The sequence below is a fragment of the Bidens hawaiensis genome, unplaced genomic scaffold (genome assembly GCF_021521415.1).
Source record: "Bidens hawaiensis isolate Kalapana, Puna unplaced genomic scaffold, B.hawaiensis_p1.1 tig00001960_1, whole genome shotgun sequence".
Taxonomy (NCBI): Eukaryota; Viridiplantae; Streptophyta; class Magnoliopsida; order Asterales; family Asteraceae; genus Bidens; species Bidens hawaiensis.
This window is the reverse complement of record NW_027491108.1, coordinates 1,507,743-1,535,571: the sequence shown is the minus strand read 5'-3', so window position 1 is coordinate 1,535,571 and position 27,829 is coordinate 1,507,743. Positions and strand designations below refer to the sequence as shown.

The 27,829-nt window shown below is 36.3% G+C and overlaps 1 protein-coding gene and 2 pseudogenes across 2 annotated transcripts; all 3 read right to left on the bottom strand.

Annotated features, from left to right (window-relative positions):
• Positions 1 to 3,237: 3,237 nt before the first annotated feature.
• Positions 3,238 to 7,692, bottom strand: LOC143601970 (DNA-directed RNA polymerase II subunit RPB2-like; annotated as a pseudogene).
• A 5,611-nt stretch (positions 7,693 to 13,303) lies between these two features.
• LOC143600559 (photosystem I subunit O-like) lies at positions 13,304 to 15,609 on the bottom strand. Its single transcript, XM_077078215.1, has 3 exons — positions 15,455 to 15,609; positions 15,120 to 15,299; positions 13,304 to 13,507 (listed from the first exon to the last, which is right to left on the bottom strand). Exons 1-3 carry the CDS (start codon positions 15,607 to 15,609, stop codon positions 13,411 to 13,413), a joined length of 432 nt encoding a protein of 143 aa, XP_076934330.1. The 3' UTR covers positions 13,304 to 13,410.
• A 3,668-nt stretch (positions 15,610 to 19,277) lies between these two features.
• LOC143601961 (DNA-directed RNA polymerase II subunit RPB2-like) lies at positions 19,278 to 24,961 on the bottom strand (annotated as a pseudogene). The gene is made up of 23 exons (XR_013147751.1): positions 24,692 to 24,961; positions 24,317 to 24,606; positions 23,989 to 24,251; positions 23,816 to 23,902; positions 23,603 to 23,723; positions 23,463 to 23,507; positions 23,243 to 23,380; positions 23,069 to 23,141; positions 22,840 to 22,916; positions 22,507 to 22,605; positions 22,323 to 22,439; positions 22,096 to 22,251; positions 21,900 to 22,004; positions 21,504 to 21,629; positions 21,338 to 21,415; positions 21,157 to 21,252; positions 20,968 to 21,083; positions 20,809 to 20,878; positions 20,612 to 20,665; positions 20,384 to 20,518; positions 20,018 to 20,317; positions 19,527 to 19,949; positions 19,278 to 19,421 (listed from the first exon to the last, which is right to left on the bottom strand). The product of XR_013147751.1 is annotated as a DNA-directed RNA polymerase II subunit RPB2-like (transcript).
• Between the last annotated feature and the right edge of the window lie 2,868 nt (positions 24,962 to 27,829).

Sequence of the window (27,829 nt, the reverse complement as noted above, 5' to 3'; positions counted from 1 at the left end):
GATAATGGACTTTGGGCTTGAGTTATAATTAGTAGCCCAAATATAATTAAAATCACTAGAAGTTCTTTTCATGTTGAATTTTAAATCAAATTTAAAATCTTAAATTCATGGTTAATTGAATTTTAATCATCTCTATTGACTGATATTGGCTGATAATAATCACTATTTATTTTATCACCACTGGCGGTCCCAAATTTAAAAAAATTGGTCCCCAATGGTCCCCGTTAAAAATGACTTAACGGCGTTATATTTTTTTTCCGAATTTCAAACTAATGTTTTAGGGATTTTGATCGGAAGGAGATACGAGTTGATTGGTGTAAAACTTAGATTGAAACGGTGATCCAGGCGACTTGATATTTGTTAATTGTAAGTTCAAAAACCCGAATTAAAGGCATTGTTTTGTCATTTTGGAGCACCGTTTCAAACGAAGTTTTACATCAATCGACTCATATCCTCTTTCCGATCAAAAATCCTAAAACATTAGTTTGAAATTCAAAAAAAAGTATAACGTCGTTAAGGCATTTTTAACGGGGGCCATTGGGGGCCAACCTTTTTTAAATTTGGGACCGCTAGTAGTGATAAAATGAATAGGGATTACTATCAGCCAATACCAGTCAATAGGGATTATTAAAATCCAATAAACATAAATTCATTTGATTCGTAATTCAATTTCTAAATCGAATTCGAATGTTTGGAAATTGAATTCGAAGTCTCAAATATGAATTCAATTAGAATCGAATTTCTAGCTTTTCGAGTCCGATTTAAAATATTGAACACTTCTAATCAATACTAACAAACTGAACCGAAACCGAACGAATTTTCTCAGTAACACACGAGCAATTGCACTAGTTTACAAACAAAATACCGTAAGTTAGCTCGTAATTGTGTATAATTTTCACATGAAAAATATAAATAAGTTACTAAAATTAACATATTAACAAATGATGTGGTTTCTTTACAAGAAAAGAGAGAAAGAGATAAGCTAGACTAGAAATATTGAAGCAAACTTTCTGCATAAAAATATAAAATAACCTAATGGCTTTTATAGCATTATATGAAAAGCAACAACTACTTCACCTATCCTAATCACTAAGTACATGAGATGTAGGCATCTCCACCATCCCCTTTTTTATACATGCTAATTAAAATAAAACTAACTAGATAAACATAAAATATTAAATAAACATCAAAAATAAGAAATACAAAATATGGTTTTGCAAATATCCCAGTCCATAACAACAAATACATTCAAACTTACCGGCCTTAAACATTTTTATTTTGATAAAAAAATGTTTTCCAAATTTAATCATGCTTTATATCTATATCTATATCTATATTTTATATATTACATATAAAGCATTTTAAATGGACACAACAATAATTTTACAATTTCAAGACACCGCTAAAACTAATGGATGAGATGCTGTTAAAATTAAATAGCCCTCACCTCGGGCATCGTTCCATTGTATCTCCGACGATGTTAATGGCTCCTTCAATTGTCTCCTTTAACATCCTTTTGATATTTGTTTTGCATGTTTACCCTCATTTGCTAGTATATATAAGTGTTGAATGTGCTGATTTAATCGCAACACTGAAAGACAGTCTAATATCTCAAAACTCAAAAGGCCTCTAATCTCACAAATATGTTATCTAATTGCATCTAGATGTGGTCCATAGACGTAGGGTAGTAAAACAACCCGTAAGCTAAGGAAATTATCCGCGGATCACCAATATAACCCGCGGGTCATCAACAGACACCCGTGAGAGGAATCCGCGGATCACATAAGGAACCTCACACGAAGGAGAAATAATAAAAAGTTCCCATGTGATAAGAAAGAGCGGTTGTAATAAATTGTTTTTAGAAAATTACCACAACATTCCCTGACAGTGACATCAACCAATGAAAGAAGGACAGCTGGACACTTGGTAACCGCCCTGAACGGGTGGCCAGACTGTCACGTCCTATAAGCACACGACACGTGTCCATTCAGGTAGAAAGGAACATCCTAGATAGTGAAAACTCCACAAATCACCTTCCCTCATCCCCGAATATAAATACCTTCATCATCTTCATGAGGTATTTATTCACTCCTCACGTATTACATCAATTACTTTGTACTTAATACTTTTCTCCATTCAAAGTACAGTACTTATTCTCACCGGAGGGTGGTTACAGGAAGACCCCCCCCCCCCCCTGTCCTTCCCGTAGCGAGTCTCACGTTGTTTGTTTTGTAGGAACACAGCTGAGTCTCACGTATTACATCAATTACTTTGTACTTAGTACTTTTCTCCATTCAAAGTACAGTACTTATTCTCACCGGAGGGTGGTTACAGGAAGACCCCCCCCCCCCCCTTGTCCTTCCCGTAGCGAGTCTCACGTTGTTTGTTTTGTAGGAACACAGCTGAGATCTGATTTCATCTTACTTGTAGTTCGTGTTATAGTTCATTCTGGTTGAAACATAGATCTGACTCTATCCGGATTCGGCTTGTGCTTCTTCATGGTCAATCACAAACTTTTGTTGGTATTGGGTCTTTGTAAAGCAAATTAACAGTTATTGTGGTTTTATCTTCAACTAAAAACTTAAAGATATCAACATTTTGATTTATGTGAAAGCGCGATTTAAGAAATGTGGTGTTAACGCGGATGTAAGCTCAACTTGAAAAACATATGTAATACAAGGTGATGAACATGGTCCGACGCTGGTCAAGTAGCAATGCCGAACAATGGCAACATTTGGAATTCAGGAAAGGATAGAAAAATTCGCAATTTAAAAGAGTTTGTTTTGCGATGTTTAGAGGGCTCCATTCGATTCATCAAATTCGTGTCTATGGCAGCGCACTTTATGTGAAAAAGATACAAATTGAAATATTAGAGTAGATTAGACAAAATAAGGCGATAAAAAAAAAGAAGAATTCGTTTTGTTTATTATGAATCATCCCAAATATGCTAGCGATAAGTGATTTAGGTGTCTTTGTGTTGCTGTCTTAAAACTAAGTCAATCCACAGTTTACACAGGAAAAGTATACTTGTTATATTACAAGTCGTTTCCCCTTTAAGTTCACTACTAAAATATATTTTGCGACAAAGTAATCATCGAAAACAGAAGTGAAAGTGATATGCGGTATTTCATACAACCAAGCTAAAGAACTGGAATTGTACTTGTCCTAAAATCAAATTAGTAATCAAAGTGACCTTGAACCTTATGTTTCTAACTCGAGCTCGGCTCATGACATGTCTCATTCCACATCTAGTAAAGGATATGCTTCTCGTGTCAAGCGCTGCTCTTCTGCCTGTTTAGCATCTTTTGTAAGTATTCTAGGCATGATCGCCATTGACATGAGCTCCTGAAAAAGCAGTTTACACGCGTATGGAAGATGCACCTGCATACATACACTAACACCATAAGTAACCATTTTCAAATACGCGTTAAGAGTCGATTCATGGCCTTTAAACAGTAAATAAATAAAACTAAACCAATAACTCACCTGAACGATATCAGTTTTATTCTTGCATCCTCTACACTCGAAAGAATTCTTCTTAAGATTGGCAACCGCAATCAATCCACACCGTTCACACACATGAACCCGAGACGCATCACTAAGGTCAAACAACCGTTCCTTGAGAAATTGAGCAGCACCATGAGCAATCATACAGTCCCGTTCCATCTCCCCAAACCGCAGCCCACCGTCACGCACCCGCCCCGCGGTCGGCTGCCTATTCAGAATCTGAACCGGGCCCCGTCCACGCGAATGAATCTTGTCATCCACCATATGCTTTAACCTTTGGTAGTAAGTGGGCCCGAGAAATATCATAGCTGGAAGCCTCCGACCCGTATGACTGTTGTACATTGTCTCAAGCCCACGCATCTGGTACCCACACTTGTGTAACGCCTTACTGATATTATCCACCTGCAGCATCGTCAACGCCACACCATTAATTTCTTTATAATCAAATTAAAAACAATAAGGTGACTTACAGTAACGTCTGTGAAGGGCGTGGCGTCTCCTTCTTTGCCCATATGTGCAGCAACTTTCCCCATGATACACTCGATAAGTTGACCAATAGTCATACGGGACGGTATAGCGTGCGGGTTGACTATGATATCGGGAGTGACGCCTTCAACGGTCCATGGCATGTCTTCTTGCGTGTAAGTCATACCCACGGTTCCCTTTTGACCATGTCTACTACTAAACTTATCTCCAATTTGGGGTATTCTTATGGATCTCACCCCGTACTTTCACAAAACGTAACCCGTCGCCATTTGTAGTCAGCATTACCTGTGAGTGGTGAAATGGGCAGGTCAGGTCAAGACTGTTTGACCCAGAAAGAAGACAGGAGCGTACCTGATCAACCACTCCGGTTTCACTGTGACTTAAGCTTGTGCTGAGATCACGACGAGTGTAGCGTGAGGCTTGATCATCTTGAGCAATAGGTGTTGTTTTTCCAATAATCACATCTTCACCTCCAACTCGTGTTCCCTAAATTATAATTTAGTTGTTTTCAGGAAAACAAACCTTAGCTAGCTAAGAAAGAAAATACCATCTAATAATTCACAAAAAACAAGCACTCACAGGGGGAACTAGACCATCATTATCTAATTTATCATACGAACCACACCTCATACCCTGTAAAAATTAATTATAAAAAAATTAAACAGCCTTAATTGGTGGCAAAATGGGCAGGTTGGCTGACGGAAAGAGTACATATATCTATGTAGACCCGTTTAAACATAAACGGGTTAACAATTGGAAAAAAAAATGAAGCTTACCATGGTATTAGCTCTATCAGGACGGCCAAAATCTTCTTTCACAAGTGTCCCTGATTTATGTTCTACGTCTCTGGACAAGACTTGCATATATCAATTATTAAAGAGCCAAAAAAACATTAGTAAAACTTACAACACTGTCAGTTGGATTGATTAAGAGACCTGTATGAACGGAAGAGTAGTGATCTGAAGAACCCACGATCGATTGATGATTGGTTCATAATAACTGAATCTTCTTGGTTGTATCCAGAATAACATGAAATCGCCACAATTGCGTTCTGAAAAAAGAGACTCAGGGACGATGTTCGTATAAAACTAGAACATCTTATTATGCATATTTAAAATATTTACAATGCCAGCTGGAAGCTGTCTGAAGTGCAAGTGCTCCATTGCTCAAGTAGTCACAAGTGGTTTTTGTGGATAGTAGAGAACGTATGCCAATGTATCCTAAAGCAAACATAATTGCAACTAAATAGTAAGAAAATAATCGCATGGATATAACTTCTTAGGAAAAAGATAAGTTGGTGTGTACCATACGGAATTGGAAGTTGGTGGCATAAATCCCCATAGCTTGTTTTCCCATGGCTGACTGGTATGTATTACGCGGAGACTGTTTTACACATAAAAGAGCAAACTATAGTTATCCAACATAAAAATCAATGTGCTAATTAAAGTATAGTTTCAATGTAAAAGCTTACTTGATTGTGGTCAGGAAATGGTATGATGGATGCACAAACACCCAATATTAATGATGGATGGATTTCACAATGGGTATAAGTATCCGTATAAGATTCGTCTGGATTTAGCCTGGCGCTTATAAGATCCTACATCCATTAAAAAAATATAACTTACTAACCATGGTACTTATGGGACATTCCAATTATGTTTTCATAAACAACTAATATATTAAATGTGATTAAAAAAGTTATTAAAAAAATGATCCAGTTAAGAGGTTGTAGAAATTAGATATGTTTAGGGTAACGTCTTAAACGTCCGATCCATTTAACTTTCAGCTAACTTTTTTAGAGTCGGCCCTTTGACCGTTTACAACCCAAATTGACCAGTTCCAATGTTGAAATTGCCTCTCTACTTACATTAATGGTCATGGAAATCATAGTAGTCTCTTCTTCTTCGGTATCGATATACTCAATGAATCCGTTTGCCACAAGATCATCCCAGCCACCGTCTTCTGGGGTTTCCTGTGAAAAATGGACACAAACAACAAGTTATTAACTATACAGATGAATTAAGTCTGGAAGCAGAATTCAATGAAGTACAAATTTGGAATACCCTTTCTTGCAGATTTTGGATGTCTTTCTTTTTTATTAGAAGTCTTTGCTTCTCAACAATGAAAAGTGGACGACTGCAACGCCCATAATCGGTATAAATTCGTAGTTCCTTCAAACGAATATCTCGAACAACTCCAATTTCAGCGTTCATAAAAACCTAAAAAAATTAAAGATGATAAATACCAAAAGCAGATCAAGACTGATGGCATTATAAAGATTAATACTCACTTGTCTTCTTAACCTCCTCAGGTTTCTAACCAACATGTCCGGATCATCATGCATACCCACCCACTGACCATTAACAAAGATTTTTGTAGCTTGTGAGGTAACAGCAAAAGTTCATCTTCCGCATTGGAAAACAAATCCATGCTTTCTCTTACAGTTTCATGAACTAGATTACAACTCGTGCTTTCATCTGACTTTGTCCCTGAGGATCTAGGGCACGCTTTTGTGTCATCACAACATAAGCAGCTTTGAAAACGAAGTTCGGTTAAATTTGGGATTTTTGCAAGTGATGCACTTGTAGTCCATAAATTGGATATTTTTGTATCGCATAAAGATAAACATTTAAGCTTCGGCATACATGTAAAGCAATCTTTACCAAAGGTGGATAACGATGCACTGAAATCAAGATTGAGAGTATGCATTTGCATAAACTTCCCGATCATATTCACCTTCCGGAAATGGGAAAACTTTAAGTTTAAAGTTTGGCATGTTGAGCCTCCCATCGAGAGCCCCCTAACAAAAACAAGTCATAGATTAGCCTTAAACTCGCGTACTGATTTTAATAATAATATTAATAGTAATGATGCATATTAGGGGCTGGCAATTGGGTACCTGTTAAAGACACGATAAGACCTGTTAAGCAAAAAAGTGCGGTATGTGATTTTTTTATTTTCTTAAATAATTGAAATTAGTATGCTAGACTTCATCATATTCCCATATTGGTACATGAAACTTAAAACTGTCTTATAGTCATGAAATATCAAGTAGTTAAACGAGTCGTATTCATGTTTGATATTTGTGTTAAGCGCGTCGTTTCCAACCTGTTAAGACACGAATTGCCAGCCATTGCATGTAATAATAGTAATAAGAAATGTATGTGACATAAAGTGTAAGACATACAATAAAAAGTCTTTGCCAAACGTTCTGTCTTGAAGATCAACAACCCGTAGCTTTTGCTTTACGGCCTGCAATAACAATAAAACCGAGTCGGCTTCTAACGAGCAGGTTGACTTTTGAAGAAGGTCAACTGAGTCTATCTCCGAACCGTCGATTAGAACAAGCACATTGTAAAGGGGATTAACGTCAACGCCTTTTAAGTCCTCCAGAAATATCACAAAGGTAGAGTCTTCATTGTTTGATTTCTTTAATTCAGCCTGTGTAACATAACAATACTAATTGAGGTTAAAGTATATCACAATATAATAAAACAATTAACAAGTTAAAAAATCAAAAAATGATGAAGCAAACCTTAAAGAAAGCTGATAAAACTGCTTTGTTTGGCGCGGTAGTCACATCTTTGCAAAATTCAATATACCTACATACAACTGATAAAGATAAGTAGTGTAAATCAACAGAAATTGAGACGTATATGGATATCACCTGTCTTTTAGGGTTCGGATATCGATTGCCATGGAGATGAGATCCTTCAAATGAATGAGATCATCAAAGCTCTAACTAATTATAATACTTGCAGATTTCATTTTAGCTTCTTAATCTTACACCTCAAAAAAGTTATTGTGTAGTGGATCGGATTTCAGTTACATCAACACTTATTTTTCATGTTAACTGATGAAGGGCCGGTATTATTTTTTGTGATTCCTTTTAACGGGCGTTTGGGCTTTTATCACAAGTGAATTTTTAGCAGCTTCTTGCCCGTTTGCCTGCCACTTTATTGTAATCGTTTTATAGTAAATTATATAAAACCTATCTCATTTGATAAAATTTGGAGTTGTTTGGAGGTTTTGCAGGGTTGGGTTGGGTTATGTGGAGGACATTTTTTTTCAGATTATCTAGGCAATTTTTTGTTTGTTACCGTTGAGAAAAGGGTCACCGCATTTTTCAAATTTGGATAGTTGCTCCACTATGGTCAAACTATGTTTCGTCTTAACCGAACTCACCCTGGCTTCAAAGTTTGGCTTGGGCGTTCTCTGGGAAACCGTACCGCCGCTGCCACTTGACAGCCTTTGTGCTACCACAAGAACAGAACTCTCTAGCATAACACACGGTGAGACGAAAACCCGCATGGGCTTGAGATTTAAACTAACAACCTTACACAAGACATAACTTATATTCTTCATTGTCATAATCCACCAAAATAACCAGTGACGGATCCAGGATTTTTTTCCTATGGGTTCACCTTTTTTCGGTGTTCAAATTTCACACAACCAAACGCTAAATTTTTCGGGCCGGTCGGGCCTTGTCGAAGAATATTATATAATACGATACAATAATAAAACAATATGTTAATTTAAAACACACGTAAGGTCATTAAAAATGAAAAAAAAAATAGAATAAATGGGTTGTGGATCCGTGATGTGTGAATATGTTTGGAAATAATTAGAAGCGAAAACGTTTTTTTTTAGCTATTAAAAGCCCCAACTAAATACACAATAATGGTTTACCAAAAAGATAAAAAAAAGTTACCAAAATAGGATTTAGAAAGACTTGAACTTGAGACATTTCAAATAAACCCCAAACTAATAGCATAATGATTGTTTAACAAAAATAAAAAAATATGTAATCAAAATAGGCATTTGAAAGACTTGAACTTCAGACCTTTCAAGCTAAAAGATTAGGAAGATTTAAATAAGTTTACTACTACACCATCTTAAACTTTTTGATATGAGTTCACTTCTAAAAATTTTATGGGTTCACTAATACTTTTTATATATCCATTTAATGTAAAATTTGAAAATCAATGGGTTCCCGTGAACTCGGGGAACCCATTCTAAATCCGCCCCTGAAAATAACACTATTGAAGATTGAACTTGGGTTTTCATCGGATAACCCAAGCATCATACCACTAGACTACAAATGAGTTAAAACTATTACAAATTTATTAAAATACGAATGAATGAAAATAACTTATTTAAATTATAATTTATATATATATATATATATATATATATATATATAATTTATATAATTTTAAAATTTGACATAAAATGCTGAACCAATTTTTAATAACATAAAAAACAATGACAATAATTAAAGATAAATGAGTTAAAGATACCAATAACTGAACCCGTCGCGCTAACTCATATTGACACATTTAGTTAAGGGGAAATTCCCAAAATGTCCATTATTTTTAGAGATGGATTCTAAATTTCATATTTGTCCCTTTTTTAACATGGCGTCGCCTCTACGTTAGGAGTTCGAGATGACATGTTTCTTAACTCGTCGTCTCCCTGCCATGTTAGCTCAAAACCCATTGTCTCATCGTCATGTTAGCTCAAAACTCTTTGCCTCCCCGTCATGTTAGCTCAAAACTCATCGTCTCCCCACCATGTTAGCTAAAAAAAATATACCTTATCTTTACTACAAACATGGATTCTAAACTGATTTAAAAAATATCTAAATGTTTTTAATTTTATTGGTTTTTAAATTCTTGTATATTGGTTTTTGGGTAATAATACGATTAAGAGAACTCATGCATACCATCAAAATCATTTTAAGTGTACCTGTTTAGATATAATGTTTAAGTAACAAGATTTATTAAATTATTTTTTAAGTTAACATGGCGGCGAGGCGACGAGTTTGAGCTAACATGGCGGGGAGACAATGAGTTTTGAGCTATCATGACGGCGAGACGACGAGTTTTGAGCTAACATGACGGCGAGACGACGAGTTTTGAGCTAAACATGGCGGGAAGGCAAAGAGTTAAGAAACATGTCGTCTCGAACTCCTAACGTAGAGTTGACGACATGCTAATAAATGGATAAATATAAAATTTAAATTCTGATTGAAATGTTTATAATCTCTCTCTTTTTTTTTTCTGGAATGTTTCCTTTAGCTAAAGAGATTCTACCTAAACATGTTCGGACTAAAGTTGAACTCATAAATATCATACATGTGGTGTGGTGGCTTCAGTTCCGAGTAGGGCTGGCAATTTATACATGAGACACGAATATACGACACGTACCTGCACGACCTTAACAGGTAACAGTAAGGTCTTAACAGGTTTCGTGTACTAAACAGGTAGACACGAATTTACCTGTTAATTTTCGTGTCTAAACAGTACCTGTAAGTACCTGGTTAAATTTTTATAATTAAATATATATATAATATTATAATTATAAACTATTATTATCCCCAAACCCTAACTCACGTTTCCACTTTCCACATTCAGATTTCAGATATCCACATTCACTCAATCGCCACCACACTTCTCTGGACAAACCCCTCTCCGCCAGCCACCCCTCTCCGCTGATTCCCTCGCCTCTGCTGCCCCTCTCCGCCCGCCGGTGATTCCTCCGCTACCACCACTTTCTCACCGGACTTTCTCCTCTCCGCTGTCAGAGCCGCCGCCCCCCGCCGGTGCTTCCTCTTACTTGGTAAGTTATTAATCTTTACCTACCTACTATTCCCTAAACAGGTTGTCAAATATGTGTTACTAAACAGCTCTTATCGTGTATTATCGTGTATTACAGGTATTAACAGGTTCGTGTTCGTGTTTAGGATACAAGTACACGAAAAGTTTTCGTGTCGTGTACAGGTATACCCATTTCGTGTTCGTGTCTTATTGTGTACGGGTATACACGATATGCCAACCCTAGTTCCGAGTCAAAGATCCCAGAATCAAGATGATTGTAGTTGTTGGAGAATCAGCAACGAGCCCAAAAGGTGTTGCACAGGATGTTGGGATGGGAGGTGTAAGTTGGTAAGTGATTAAGCCCAAAGTGAGATGCTTAATTGCTAAAGGTCCGAGTCGAAGTATGCCTATGATTGATCCACCGCCTAACACCTACACTAGACTTATTATTGGGCATGTTGGACTATGATGATTTGTGTAAATTTGATTTAATTTTTGTTTCTTTACCGTCGCCTCTTTAGCTAGTTGCTTTAGAGCATTCCAGACAGATTTCTTACCTCCATTTTAATAATTACACTAACAAACACAATTAAATTATATTTTTTTATACCTTTGTCGTCATTAACTTTTTGCTATCCTTCACTCACAATCACTTTCAACAAATATTAAAAAATTATAGAGGGTGAACAACGTTTCTTCAAATTTACTAATGAACAGTAACATTTTATCTCTTATCCACTCAAACCACTGAGAATCATACTCTAAAAAGTATAAAACACATTTTCTAATATTTTAAAAGCTCCCACACATATTTTCCTTTTCTAAAATAAAAGCTCCCACACATATTTTCAAGATCCTCTTATGATTTAATTTAGAAGAATATTTTCTATTTATATTCATAATAATTAACTTGTCAAAATACGAATGTACTAATTAATATTACGCGTGCTTCCATATATAGTCTTGTGTTTTGTGAATCTATTAATAACTAAAGCTTATATACCTAGCCATCAAGCAATGGAGCGCAAGAACTATGAAGAGCTGGCTGACGTCATATACATCACCGTGGTTTTTGCCGTGAACTCCACCCTATGCATGCTCAACTTCGCCGGAGACCACCAAATATTATTGGTCATCAACTATATATTGCTTGTGGCCACATGGATCCTATTGAGTCGATGTGGGTAGCAGAACTTGAGTTAGTTATATTTTCTCTAGAGCATATGTATAACATGTTCCTCGCCAAATATTCCACAAGCAGGATATGGATGCTGGTTTTGGGGTCGACTTTTGTGATCATTGGCGTTGCGGGTATTTTTATAGCGATGGTCGTTTACTGGATCTTGAAAAGAAATTACAAGATGCTTGTGGTGATCCTAAGCAACTCAAGTATATTGTTTGTCAATGGTTATTTGGTCTTATGTGTCATGTGTGTCAAGAAGACAAACCATCTTTGGAAAATAATGGGCTCTACACTTTTGGGAGTTCTAGGATTAGTCACTCTGATATGTTTCATTTTGCGACTTGTTAGCGCGTGGAGTACGTGTGTGCCAAAGCCCAGTGAGGTATGAAGCTTGATCATCGGTTATTTTGGATTTAATCTTGGATTTTGAATTTTTGGTAAAGGCTAATGGAACTATAGATTATTATGTTAACCTAATTATGGGTGTTTAGAGTCACTGTTGTATTTTGGTTTGCTTATTGGATTAATGTTATTTTTTTAGGTATGGTGATATATATATATATGTATATATATTAAGTTGTTGTTTTTGTTGCTTGGCTTAAAAGACTACTAGGGTGTGGGAACTGAATTCTTCAAATTTCGATTAGTTTATTGATGAGCTTTTGATCAAGCTATATGCCTATTATTTTTGTTGTCTGGTTTTGCAATTTAGATCAAATTAAATCTGTTGGTTTCAACATCTATTTGAGACTTTTACTTTTGATTAGTAGACTATATTTCAACTAAATGTTTGTTTATTAATGTGTTGCTTTATTGTTTATATGTTTAGCTGCAAATTTTCATCATTTGAAAGACCTGAACCCAAGACCTTTTTGATGACGTTGCATTTAGCAGTTTGAATTTTTTTTTTGTATATATGTAATTGATTGTGGATATTTTTAATGTCACTATAGACAATTATGGATGACAATAAGAATTTGTTCTTTTATAATATAATTTACAAAATCTAACATTAACACAAAAAATTACGATAAAAATCATAACTGAATGAAGAATAACATAATTCTATGTTATCTATATTGGTTTAGTGTTACATTTTTCTTTTTCTTCTTTATCTTAGGATATTACTTTCTTACCATAACGTATAAACTTGAATCTATAGTTTCATTTTAGCATAATTCATCTTTGTCATGTGGAATGTGAATTTTAGCATTTGTATTGCCATAAATATAGTTTTACGTTGTATACCCTGTAATCCTAGCGACACTAAGAAGGTACACTGCAAATCTTGACTCTTTGACTCATTGTCACCATATATTTTGTACAACCATTGCATAATCAATTAAAGATTACATAAGAAGTAATACAAATTATTAAATTGTCTACACCAATCTAGAACAATAACTGATCATAAGATTTTAGTTATTCATATATATACGTCTGTATTATTATGTTAATTAAAACTGCCAACGATATATAGGGATATAGTTGCATCTAAGCCATTGCGATTTCAATGGAACAGGCGAGATATATTACACCATAATTAAGATTAGAGAATCCATGAATTTCAGAAGGGATATTACACAAACAACAAAGATGAGGGACTGAAACAGAATATTTTCAGATACATGGATTTTACTTCTCGAAATAATCTTCGGTCCTCCCTTTGAACCCAATTTGCCCAAAAGTAAGGCATAGAAATAGTCCCAGATGCCATGTCACCAACCACAACCTGTCAATTACCAAAAACAAAACACTAAATTTTCAACCTTCTAATCTAAGATGATCTAACTGTATAAGAGAACCAAACGTCCAAAGCATTTGTGAGTTTCTTTAAATCCACTCGTTAAAAACTTAAAAAAAAGCCAAACTTAAATAAACAGCCTCCGCTAGAACTTTAGATACTAAACTTAGGTAGCGTTTGGTATGCAGGAATGGAGGATGGAATGGAATGACCCATTATGAAGGAACGGAGAAAAGCGTGTTTGGTTGATCAAAGAAATGGAATGACTCATTACCTAGTCCATTCAATTCCCTCTAAAACACCCCAATCACATTCCATCCATACCCCATGTTTTTTTTCCATTCCATTCCCTCTTTCACCCTACATCACCTTCAGACTATCCGCTATGGGCGCCTTCAAGGGGGACAAAGGGCGCTGTTGGAGGTGGAACACCGCCAGGGGACGCGGTGAAGGCGGGCGCGGAGGCTTGTGGAGCCGTTCTGACGACCGGCGCTTTTCTTGCTCTCTCTCTCTCTCTCTCCTCTCTCATACACATATACATATATATGCATATATATTGGGGCGCCCAAGGGGCATTAAACCATAGCGGGATGGGCTTCGATGCCCCGTTTTTTACGAGGCGTTGACGTGGCACTGTTAAGGGGCTTCGAAGCCCCCCACCATAGCGGATAGCCTCACCACCCTCCCTCCACCACCACCCACCACCACCCCCCAACCACCAGCCCCGCCACCATCATTGTCGTCCACTGCCGTCATTACCGCCATCAGTGCCAGCCACCCACCACCAACCGTCGCCGCCGCCGCCACCATTGTCGTCCACCACCGCCGTTGCCGCCACCAACCATCGCCATCAATGCCAGCCCCCCACCACCTCCACTCGCATGCCGCAACCATCAACCATTGCCCTCGCCCCTCACCACCACCACCCACCGTCCACCCTCACCACTGCCCACCGCTTGACACCTCCACCACCCACCTCCAACCAACATTATCTCTCGTCGCCCACCACCACTCGCCACCACCATCACTGCCCACCAATGCCACGACCGCCATCTACCTCCCACCACTTACTACCATTTTAATTTTATTTTTTTCTTTTTTATTCTACCTACCAAACAACACAAAGCAATCATTCATTTTATTTCAATGTAGTAACCAAACATGTCATTGGAATGGTAATAACTCATTACCACGTTCATTCCATTCCATTACCACGTTCATTCCATTCTATCGTCCATTCCATTACCTCGTACCAAACAGAACTTTAATAGTTGGGCTCACAATTTTAAACAAGCCTATTACTTTTATAAATATAATAAATTATTTTATATAATGAATATAATAACTACATAATCAGTATTAATATATATGAAAAATATAAAGTTGTAATAAAAATAACTAAATAAAATATATTTTTGTATATATTGTTATATATGTATTTATATCAATAATGTAATTAAAAATTTGATAGATAATAAGCAAGTCAAGTATCCAGCTCGACTCGTTTACGCGCTGTAACCCTCCCTAATTTAAGTATTAAAACGCATTTGAACGATCATATACTAAATGCTATAACTCATGAAACTGGAATTGAACTAACCAGAAGGGGGATGTGAGGGCAGGTGGGGTGGGAAAGTGAGCGAGCTCGGTTCCAATGCTCCCAAAGAATAGTCCGGTCAAACTGTCACCGTTTATTGCTGGAATGCTCGACGGTGCGAGCCACCCGATCAACCCGAACCCAATCACATTCAAGTCTGTGCGTAGCCAGTCTCTTTCAAAACTAACAACATAAAATAGCATATACATATATAGTTAGAGGGATCCGATACAGATAATAATTACTCTAATTCAAAAACCATAAAATAATAATTAGAATTACTCTAGCTAGCTATTTGTACGGTTAAGTCAATTTGCATCTATTGTTTAAATAATTACCAGGTATATTTGCCACCTGAAGCTTGTGAAACCTTAAAAGGGTTCCTAGCGGTTGTTGGAGGCTTCAAAAAGGCTGAATTTAAGGTGGGTTGCTTGCGGTTAACTGAGAGGGAGGAGGTGGCCAAGCCCACGATGGTTGAGGTTGCTGCGGCCATTGTGATGTTGAATCAATAATTGGTGGTGGTGTGTTTTGTGACTTTTGATATATGTTGTGATGGGGAGGATAGATTCAAGTGGCTCTGGATTGCATGGGTTATTAGACGTTCAATAGCATCTTGCCACGTGGAATATCTGTGGATAAAATAGATCTTCAGTCGGATTCATACACTGCCACGTGGACTCCTTGTAGATAATATCAGTTTTGTCTTGTTTTATGGTGATTCGGTTTTTCGTTTTCTTTAAAGTATGCTAATACATTACTAAAGTAGCGATTTGCGAATCAGTGATCTACAAACTTACTGTTGCAAAATGCGAACTAACGAGTTGAAAACCTATAGGAACCGGCCATGGAGGGAGTTAGAAATTAGGATAGAACACTAGAACTTTGAAAAACGTTGTTTGATATAGGTTAGGAGATATACTTTAGATTTTAGGATAATGGACTTTGGGCTTGAGTTATAATTAGTAGCCCAAATATAATTAAAATCACTAGAAGTTCTTTTCATGTTGAATTTTAAATCAAATTTAAAATCTTAAATTCATGGTTAATTGAATTTTAATCATCTCTATTGACTGATATTGGCTGATAATAATCACTATTTATTTTATCACCACTGGCGGTCCCAAATTTAAAAAAATTGGTCCCCAATGGTCCCCGTTAAAAATGACTTAACGGCGTTATATTTTTTTTCCGAATTTCAAACTAATGTTTTAGGGATTTTGATCGGAAGGAGATACGAGTTGATTGGTGTAAAACTTAGATTGAAACGGTGATCCAGGCGACTTGATATTTGTTAATTGTAAGTTCAAAAACCCGAATTAAAGGCATTGTTTTGTCATTTTGGAGCACCGTTTCAAACGAAGTTTTACATCAATCGACTCATATCCTCTTTCCGATCAAAAATCCTAAAACATTAGTTTGAAATTCAAAAAAAAGTATAACGTCGTTAAGTCATTTTTAACGGGGGCCATTGGGGGCCAACCTTTTTTAAATTTGGGACCGCTAGTGGTGATAAAATGAATAGGGATTACTATCAGCCAATACCAGTCAATAGGGATTATTAAAATCCAATAAACATAAATTCATTTGATTCGTAATTCAATTTCTAAATCGAATTCGAATGTTTGGAAATTGAATTCGAAGTCTCAAATATGAATTCAATTAGAATCGAATTTCTAGCTTTTCGAGTCCGATTTAAAATATTGAACACTTCTAATCAATACTAACAAACTGAACCGAAACCGAACGAATTTTCTCAGTAACACACGAGCAATTGCACTAGTTTACAAACAAAATACCGTAAGTTAGCTCGTAATTGTGTATAATTTTCACATGAAAAATATAAATAAGTTACTAAAATTAACATATTAACAAATGATGTGGTTTCTTTACAAGAAAAGAGAGAAAGAGATAAGCTAGACTAGAAATATTGAAGCAAACTTTCTGCATAAAAATATAAAATAACCTAATGGCTTTTATAGCATTATATGAAAAGCAACAACTACTTCACCTATCCTAATCACTAAGTACATGAGATGTAGGCATCTCCACCATCCCCTTTTTTATACATGCTAATTAAAATAAAACTAACTAGATAAACATAAAATATTAAATAAACATCAAAAATAAGAAATACAAAATATGGTTTTGCAAATATCCCAGTCCATAACAACAAATACATTCAAACTTACCGGCCTTAAACATTTTTATTTTGATAAAAAAATGTTTTCCAAATTTAATCATGCTTTATATCTATATCTATATCTATATTTTATATATTACATATAAAGCATTTTAAATGGACACAACAATAATTTTACAATTTCAAGACACCGCTAAAACTAATGGATGAGATGCTGTTAAAATTAAATAGCCCTCACCTCGGGCATCGTTCCATTGTATCTCCGACGATGTTAATGGCTCCTTCAATTGTCTCCTTTAACATCCTTTTGATATTTGTTTTGCATGTTTACCCTCATTTGCTAGTATATATAAGTGTTGAATGTGCTGATTTAATCGCAACACTGAAAGACAGTCTAATATCTCAAAACTCAAAAGGCCTCTAATCTCACAAATATGTTATCTAATTGCATCTAGATGTGGTCCATAGACGTAGGGTAGTAAAACAACCCGTAAGCTAAGGAAATTATCCGCGGATCACCAATATAACCCGCGGGTCATCAACAGACACCCGTGAGAGGAATCCGCGGATCACATAAGGAACCTCACACGAAGGAGAAATAATAAAAAGTTCCCATGTGATAAGAAAGAGCGGTTGTAATAAATTGTTTTTAGAAAATTACCACAACATTCCCTGACAGTGACATCAACCAATGAAAGAAGGACAGCTGGACACTTGGTAACCGCCCTGAACGGGTGGCCAGACTGTCACGTCCTATAAGCACACGACACGTGTCCATTCAGGTAGAAAGGAACATCCTAGATAGTGAAAACTCCACAAATCACCTTCCCTCATCCCCGAATATAAATACCTTCATCATCTTCATGAGGTATTTATTCACTCCTCACGTATTACATCAATTACTTTGTACTTAATACTTTTCTCCATTCAAAGTACAGTACTTATTCTCACCGGAGGGTGGTTACAGGAAGACCCCCCCCCCTGTCCTTCCCGTAGCGAGTCTCACGTTGTTTGTTTTGTAGGAACACAGCTGAGTCTCACGTATTACATCAATTACTTTGTACTTAGTACTTTTCTCCATTCAAAGTACAGTACTTATTCTCACCGGAGGGTGGTTACAGGAAGACCCCCCCCCCCTTGTCCTTCCCGTAGCGAGTCTCACGTTGTTTGTTTTGTAGGAACACAGCTGAGATCTGATTTCATCTTACTTGTAGTTCGTGTTATAGTTCATTCTGGTTGAAACATAGATCTGACTCTATCCGGATTCGGCTTGTGCTTCTTCATGGTCAATCACAAACTTTTGTTGGTATTGGGTCTTTGTAAAGCAAATTAACAGTTATTGTGGTTTTATCTTCAACTAAAAACTTAAAGATATCAACATTTTGATTTATGTGAAAGCGCGATTTAAGAAATGTGGTGTTAACGCGGATGTAAGCTCAACTTGAAAAACATATGTAATACAAGGTGATGAACATGGTCCGACGCTGGTCAAGTAGCAATGCCGAACAATGGCAACATTTGGAATTCAGGAAAGGATAGAAAAATTCGCAATTTAAAAGAGTTTGTTTTGCGATGTTTAGAGGGCTCCATTCGATTCATCAAATTCGTGTCTATGGCAGCGCACTTTATGTGAAAAAGATACAAATTGAAATATTAGAGTAGATTAGACAAAATAAGGCGATAAAAAAAAAGAAGAATTCGTTTTGTTTATTATGAATCATCCCAAATATGCTAGCGATAAGTGATTTAGGTGTCTTTGTGTTGCTGTCTTAAAACTAAGTCAATCCACAGTTTACACAGGAAAAGTATACTTGTTATATTACAAGTCGTTTCCCCTTTAAGTTCACTACTAAAATATATTTTGCGACAAAGTAATCATCGAAAACAGAAGTGAAAGTGATATGCGGTATTTCATACAACCAAGCTAAAGAACTGGAATTGTACTTGTCCTAAAATCAAATTAGTAATCAAAGTGACCTTGAACCTTATGTTTCTAACTCGAGCTCGGCTCATGACATGTCTCATTCCACATCTAGTAAAGGATATGCTTCTCGTGTCAAGCGCTGCTCTTCTGCCTGTTTAGCATCTTTTGTAAGTATTCTAGGCATGATCGCCATTGACATGAGCTCCTGAAAAAGCAGTTTACACGCGTATGGAAGATGCACCTGCATACATACACTAACACCATAAGTAACCATTTTCAAATACGCGTTAAGAGTCGATTCATGGCCTTTAAACAGTAAATAAATAAAACTAAACCAATAACTCACCTGAACGATATCAGTTTTATTCTTGCATCCTCTACACTCGAAAGAATTCTTCTTAAGATTGGCAACCGCAATCAATCCACACCGTTCACACACATGAACCCGAGACGCATCACTAAGGTCAAACAACCGTTCCTTGAGAAATTGAGCAGCACCATGAGCAATCATACAGTCCCGTTCCATCTCCCCAAACCGCAGCCCACCGTCACGCACCCGCCCCGCGGTCGGCTGCCTATTCAGAATCTGAACCGGGCCCCGTCCACGCGAATGAATCTTGTCATCCACCATATGCTTTAACCTTTGGTAGTAAGTGGGCCCGAGAAATATCATAGCTGGAAGCCTCCGACCCGTATGACTGTTGTACATTGTCTCAAGCCCACGCATCTGGTACCCACACTTGTGTAACGCCTTACTGATATTATCCACCTGCAGCATCGTCAACGCCACACCATTAATTTCTTTATAATCAAATTAAAAACAATAAGGTGACTTACAGTAACGTCTGTGAAGGGCGTGGCGTCTCCTTCTTTGCCCATATGTGCAGCAACTTTCCCCATGATACACTCGATAAGTTGACCAATAGTCATACGGGACGGTATAGCGTGCGGGTTGACTATGATATCGGGAGTGACGCCTTCAACGGTCCATGGCATGTCTTCTTGCGTGTAAGTCATACCCACGGTTCCCTTTTGACCATGTCTACTACTAAACTTATCTCCAATTTGGGGTATTCTTATGGATCTCACCCGTACTTTCACAAAACGTAACCCGTCGCCATTTGTAGTCAGCATTACCTGTGAGTGGTGAAATGGGCAGGTCAGGTCAAGACTGTTTGACCCAGAAAGAAGACAGGAGCGTACCTGATCAACCACTCCGGTTTCACTGTGACTTAAGCTTGTGCTGAGATCACGACGAGTGTAGCGTGAGGCTTGATCATCTTGAGCAATAGGTGTTGTTTTTCCAATAATCACATCTTCACCTCCAACTCGTGTTCCCTAAATTATAATTTAGTTGTTTTCAGGAAAACAAACCTTAGCTAGCTAAGAAAGAAAATACCATCTAATAATTCACAAAAAACAAGCACTCACAGGGGGAACTAGACCATCATTATCTAATTTATCATACGAACCACACCTCATACCCTGTAAAAATTAATTATAAAAAAATTAAACAGCCTTAATTGGTGGCAAAATGGGCAGGTTGGCTGACGGAAAGAGTACATATATCTATGTAGACCCGTTTAAACATAAACGGGTTAACAATTGGAAAAAAAAATGAAGCTTACCATGGTATTAGCTCTATCAGGACGGCCAAAATCTTCTTTCACAAGTGTCCCTGATTTATGTTCTACGTCTCTGGACAAGACTTGCATATATCAATTATTAAAGAGCCAAAAAAACATTAGTAAAACTTACAACACTGTCAGTTGGATTGATTAAGAGACCTGTATGAACGGAAGAGTAGTGATCTGAAGAACCCACGATCGATTGATGATTGGTTCATAATAACTGAATCTTCTTGGTTGTATCCAGAATAACATGAAATCGCCACAATTGCGTTCTGAAAAAAGAGACTCAGGGACGATGTTCGTATAAAACTAGAACATCTTATTATGCATATTTAAAATATTTACAATGCCAGCTGGAAGCTGTCTGAAGTGCAAGTGCTCCATTGCTCAAGTAGTCACAAGTGGTTTTTGTGGATAGTAGAGAACGTATGCCAATGTATCCTAAAGCAAACATAATTGCAACTAAATAGTAAGAAAATAATCGCATGGATATAACTTCTTAGGAAAAAGATAAGTTGGTGTGTACCATACGGAATTGGAAGTTGGTGGCATAAATCCCCATAGCTTGTTTTCCCATGGCTGACTGGTATGTATTACGCGGAGACTGTTTTACACATAAAAGAGCAAACTATAGTTATCCAACATAAAAATCAATGTGCTAATTAAAGTATAGTTTCAATGTAAAAGCTTACTTGATTGTGGTCAGGAAATGGTATGATGGATGCACAAACACCCAATATTAATGATGGATGGATTTCACAATGGGTATAAGTATCCGTATAAGATTCGTCTGGATTTAGCCTGGCGCTTATAAGATCCTACATCCATTAAAAAAATATAACTTACTAACCATGGTACTTATGGGACATTCCAATTATGTTTTCATAAACAACTAATATATTAAATGTGATTAAAAAAGTTATTAAAAAAATGATCCAGTTAAGAGGTTGTAGAAATTAGATATGTTTAGGGTAACGTCTTAAACGTCCGATCCATTTAACTTTCAGCTAACTTTTTTAGAGTCGGCCCTTTGACCGTTTACAACCCAAATTGACCAGTTCCAATGTTGAAATTGCCTCTCTACTTACATTAATGGTCATGGAAATCATAGTAGTCTCTTCTTCTTCGGTATCGATATACTCAATGAATCCGTTTGCCACAAGATCATCCCAGCCACCGTCTTCTGGGGTTTCCTGTGAAAAATGGACACAAACAACAAGTTATTAACTATACAGATGAATTAAGTCTGGAAGCAGAATTCAATGAAGTACAAATTTGGAATACCCTTTCTTGCAGATTTTGGATGTCTTTCTTTTTTATTAGAAGTCTTTGCTTCTCAACAATGAAAAGTGGACGACTGCAACGCCCATAATCGGTATAAATTCGTAGTTCCTTCAAACGAATATCTCGAACAACTCCAATTTCAGCGTTCATAAAAACCTAAAAAAATTAAAGATGATAAATACCAAAAGCAGATCAAGACTGATGGCATTATAAAGATTAATACTCACTTGTCTTCTTAACCTCCTCAGGTTTCTAACCAACATGTCCGGATCATCATGCATACCCACCCACTGACCATTAACAAAGATTTTTGTAGCTTGTGAGGTAACAGCAAAAGAGATTTCCTAAAGCAGAAGTAAAAATGTACCAAATTAAAAACAATAAAAAAGATGATAAATTAAATAATTTTACATCGATATTAAAGTCTTCTAAAAATTGGAGAACTGGTTCTGCGGGCGATCCAAGGGTTATGTAAACCATCAATGCAAGGTTTTTCACCAGTCCACATGCCTATAAAAGCAGCCAGATAAAATCAAACTCAGTATAGATAGTGTGGGTATTTCAATAATATTGATTCCGCGGATGATCCATTGCTACATTTGTCTAATATAACCCTTCTTTTGATCTTTTTAATTTGTTCAGTTTCATCAAAGGATATAGTTGAACGCAATGTAGATAGTGTGTATTTCAGTACTATTGTTATTACCAGATATATAGCAGAACTGTAAAAGATCTTTTACTCACCATTCCTTCAGGGGTTTCTGCAGGACACATCATTCCCCATTGTGAGTTGTGCAATTGTCTTGGTTTTGCCAGTTTTGCTGTTTAAACGTATAAAAAAAAACTATTAAAAACCAGACAAATAAAGCTAGAAAAGAGAACATACATCAATCTATGATATCCCATATCATAAAAAAAATCCAGGAAAATACACACACACATATATATATACGCGCACACACACTAAATTTACCTTGCCGACCTATAGGAGAGCTTAGTCTTCTTAAATTTGACAAAGTAGAGACATATGTCAAACGGTTCAACACCTACAAATTCCAGAAACATATGCAAGAAAATAAATGTAAACAACCCACATCTACAAGAATGCCGAAAATGTCATAATAAGACAAAAGGGTAAAAGAACCACTTGTGAAACACCAGTGCTTGTCCCAGCTGCATTCGCTTGTCCCCAATTTCCGGTAGCAAGAGAATATTTAAAGCCACTGGTAATTGTGTTTGCTTTAATTGCAAATTGCAAATTAAATTTCTTCCTTTTGTCTACACACTACAAAGGAATGAAATATGATTATGATATTAATATATATGTGAGAGAGTATGTGTTTTAAGAAACTTGAAGTTTTAGTTACCTTTTGCACATATCCTCTTACATCTGTTGTTAACTTTCGAAAGAGCTGCATTAACACAATAGATAACATATCAATAAATGTAAAAACCTACAAATAGTCAAATACAATAATCTAGCTTTAAATTAAACAATAAAGCTCACCGTTCTGAATAAGCTACCGAGCAATGGGCCTGCAAGATCAAGCCTCTTGTTACCAAAATGATCCCGATCATCCTCAGCCCTTCGGCCAAGAGCACATAACAAAAGACGGTGGATAACGTATCTGATGATGGTGAAAAAAAATTACTTTCACATAAAAACATAAAATTGAAAAAATAGACTATACCAACACAAATGAAAACATATAAGATTTACCCAAAGTAATATGCTTTTTTTCCTTCACAGTTTTCTTCAACTCCCACATGAGGAAGCATTTGTCTTTGAAGAATATTGCGGGCTTACCTGTGAGTTAAAAACCGTTATAAATACAAAGTGTGTAATAATGGTAAAGACCTTGTTATCTAAGACATTATTAACAAAGATCATACTTTATTCTCTTTTCTTTTGTGAGACCAACAGTAGCACCTCTTTTTCCAATATAATCCAAGGCCACTTGCTGATTTTGTATGATAAACGCCTCTTCCAATGAAGGCCGCAACAACTCCATCATTTGAGTATCAGAAAAATCATCACATGTGTGTTGTAATATATCTTTTTCAGCAACAATCCCCAATGCTCGAAACACAATAGCAATAGGAATCTCAGTTCGAATGTATGGAAGTGTAACACTAAAACATTGACCCAAATAACCCTGCACTTTCAAAATATATTAAAGGTAAGTTTATAAAAATGTAATACTTGATTCATGTATCATACCCCTTTGCTACTGGTTCTAGAAGCATGCGGACAAACATGGAACTGGGTGGCCTATTTTGATTTTCTGCCATTGATCGAACTTCTGCAATGTAAGCATACTTGTTCGGTTGTCTCTTTTTAAACACAGAGACATGATTGGTGCTCATTCCCTCTTGAGCAATTAAAACCTTTTCACTCCCATTAACGATGAAATATCCGCCTTGATCATACGGACACTCTCCGCGCTCGGTCAAGTCCATTTCTGAATACTGGAACAGTCTACAGTATCTGGACCGTAGCATAATAGGAACCTGAAGTTTGCGATATACTGTTAACAAAGTCGAACGTTTGCATTTCAAGATATTTCAAGAGACCGATTCATTTCATTTTAACTACCTTTCCAATGAAAACTTTATCAAATTCCTGAGTCTCTGTGACTTCTTCACCATCATGGCCTTTCTTTATCACCCTTTTTGTTACATCAACATACAATGGCGCAGCATATGTCAGATTTCTCAGCCTTGCTGCCTTTGGAAACAATTCTCTGGTTGCACCATCTGATTCGGTCATTATCGGTTGACTCAGATAGATCTGACCGAAGCTGATTTTATAGACGGTCTGCAAGTGACTTATTACATCAAATGCATAACATGAAAGCGTATGCATTTTTCGTTTAGTGCCTCAAAAGTATTGAGTTAGTTTCCTTCTAAAAACCAGCTCTCAAAACTCAATATAAAGTTATTCCGAATCTTAATCAAGTCCAGAAATCATTGTTATTCAATTTTTAATAGTAATAACCTTTGATGCTTCAGTTAAATATACAAATTGTTCCCTAAGTGCAGGACCTATTCAAATTGTAATTTAGTCAGTTTTAGTCAAAATAGCCCAAAATACTCTCACAGTGTCTTCAAATGTTCACAATTCAAACACAGACTGAGGCTCTCCTCCATTTGAGTCAAAAGAATTTCCAAATAGTTTCACCAATCAGTCAATCCAATCAACTTGTGCTCAAAAATCAAATTCAAACCCTAATTATAAGTACTGAACTAATTCAAATTGTAAATATTCAAATAGTAAATTAGTCAGTTTCCTAATTACTCGCTCGGTGCCTTCAAATGTCCATTTGAGTCAAATAAAATCCAAATAGTTTTTGACCATTCAGTCAAACCAATCAACTTGTGTTCCAAAATCGAACCTGAAACCGTAATTATAGAGTATGTAACGATCGGATCCAAACGAACCTCGGCAAAATCAGGCAGTACACCTAGATTCTGCTGAGATTCGAGTCAGATCTCAATATCAGGCTGTAGACCAATTAAAATTGGAATTTAGTCAGTTTTACTCAAATTAGCCCTAATTATTTGCACAGTGTCTTCAAAGGTCCAATTGAGTCAAACAATTTCCAATTAGTCTCAAATACTTTCACGAATCAGTCAATCGAAACGATTTTGAACTCCAAAATCGAATTCAAGCCCTAATTATAAATAACTATCGGATCCAAACAAACAAACCTCCGCAAAATCAGGCAGTAGACCTAGATTCTGCTGAGATTCGGATCGGATCTCGATATCCGGAGACTCGTCAACAACTTCTTGCAGCGTGTTGTTAACGAACTGATCGAACGAATCGATTTGTTGACGCACGAGTCCTTTTTCGTCGAAGTAAGCATCGATAACTGTCCACGCATCCTCTTGTGTTATCTCTTCTTCTTCCTCAGTGTTGTGTATTTCGTTCATGTCCATGATTTAATCTCAGAGATAAAGCTAATTACAAGTCAAATTCAGCAGATCGAATTGAAGTCGAAGTATATTTGTGGTGGTAATACAGGCGGCGGATTAGGGTTGGAGTTGCTAATAATAATAATAATAATAATAATGGCCTTCGTCCCTCCTTCCTTGCTTTTATATCGATTCCCTTGGCGATGGTTCCTTACACCAACCGATGTGGGATCCAATGTTAGCTTTTTAATACTTTAATGTTTTTCAAAAGAAATTGTAACATACACAAGTTATAAAATGAAAGTCGTGAAAACTCTAGAAACTCATTTTCAATCACATGTTTATAATTAAAGATTAAATCTTGTGGTCCACAATTAAAGTGAACAAAAAATATAAATATTAATATAACTTTTTCTCTCTTCTGGAAACATATATAAAAATTAGTAAAAAAATGTTAAAAAATAGCAAAACATTTTTTTTTGATGTTTCGATGTTTTGTATTAAATGTTACAACATACATTACATGTAACCAAAAAAAAAAACGATGTTACATAGGGTTTTCACAACTCAAGTGGATTTTCATTTTAACCTTACCCTTGTAACATATCTAATCAATTCACTAGCCTAGCCAATTCGAACGAGTATTTATTTTGAATGAGCTACGGGCATTTTGAATATCCCCTATAATCCTACATGTGTAATAGTGGAAATGTAGTGTCGGTCCCTAATGAAATCCGATTGAATGTCATTTTTTTTAATTTTGTTTTAGTTCTAGTGTCGTAACGATCGTGACAGAAACTGACTAAATTCACATAAACTCAAGTACTCAACATGTTTTGTTTTAGTTCAGCTATCATAACGAACATGACGAAAACCCACCAAATTCGAGTAAACTGACCACCTAAACACTAGGGATCAATGGAGGTCTGGTTTTACCAATGATCGAGTTTTACCGACCGAGGCCACTCCATTAGTCCACCTCAACTTTTATAATATTTTTTTTGTTTTACTTCCGAGCGCGGCACGTAACCGAAACCGACCGTCTCAATGCTTGGGACCAACAACATTTGGTTTACCGACCTGTCCCGGCGCAACGTGTAAGGTAAAACACTAGTTCATTATAAATTTATATCATTGTGATAAATCTTCTATATATTGGGTTTCTATATATTGGGTTCATGTGTAGGGTTCATTCTATATATTGATCCATTCCATTCTTCATCAGTAAATATAACCACCACCATCTGTCACACCCTGACCAATGAAGGCGGAAACGTCGAGGCGCGACAAGATTGCTCATTGCACAATGACACTATAAAGTTACAATATTTAAACAACTCATTTAAATCCATATCATCATAAATAACACAACAATTGTTCATACAAAATGCCAAATAGATAGATAAACAAAAAACTTGTTCTTTTATTTTCTAATATCCTAAAGCCAAGTTAATAAGTTTCTTCAAGTAATCCAATCAAGCTAACATCAAACCTGTAACATTGCATAAAATAGAGTTTGTCAACACGAAGGTTGGTGAGCAATTTTCATAGTTTTGGACAATAAGTATATAGTATGAAATCCACAACTAGTATATGAAACAATAAATAATAACAACAATTTATATAATAAAACCGTCAATAAGAATACATTGACGAACCGTCAATAAGAATACATTGACGACAATAATGAAGTCGTCAATAAGAATACATTGACAACACCTTTCTATATGGGGATACCATATATACTCGGAATTAACGTATGATCATACTTTGATGATGCTACCCGCCTTAGCATTCAAGAATTTGCACATAATCA

Coding starts and splice junctions, on each gene's coding strand:
- LOC143600559 (XM_077078215.1), bottom strand. CDS start 15,609: ATGGCCGCAGCAACCTCAACCATCGTGGGCTTGGCCACCTCCTCCCTC. Junction 15,300..15,454: donor TCAGGTGGCAAATATACCTG/GTAATTATTTAA, acceptor TTATGTTGTTAG/TTTTGAAAGAGACTGGCTAC. Junction 13,508..15,119: donor GCCCTCACATCCCCCTTCTG/GTTAGTTCAATT, acceptor GGTAATTGACAG/GTTGTGGTTGGTGACATGGC.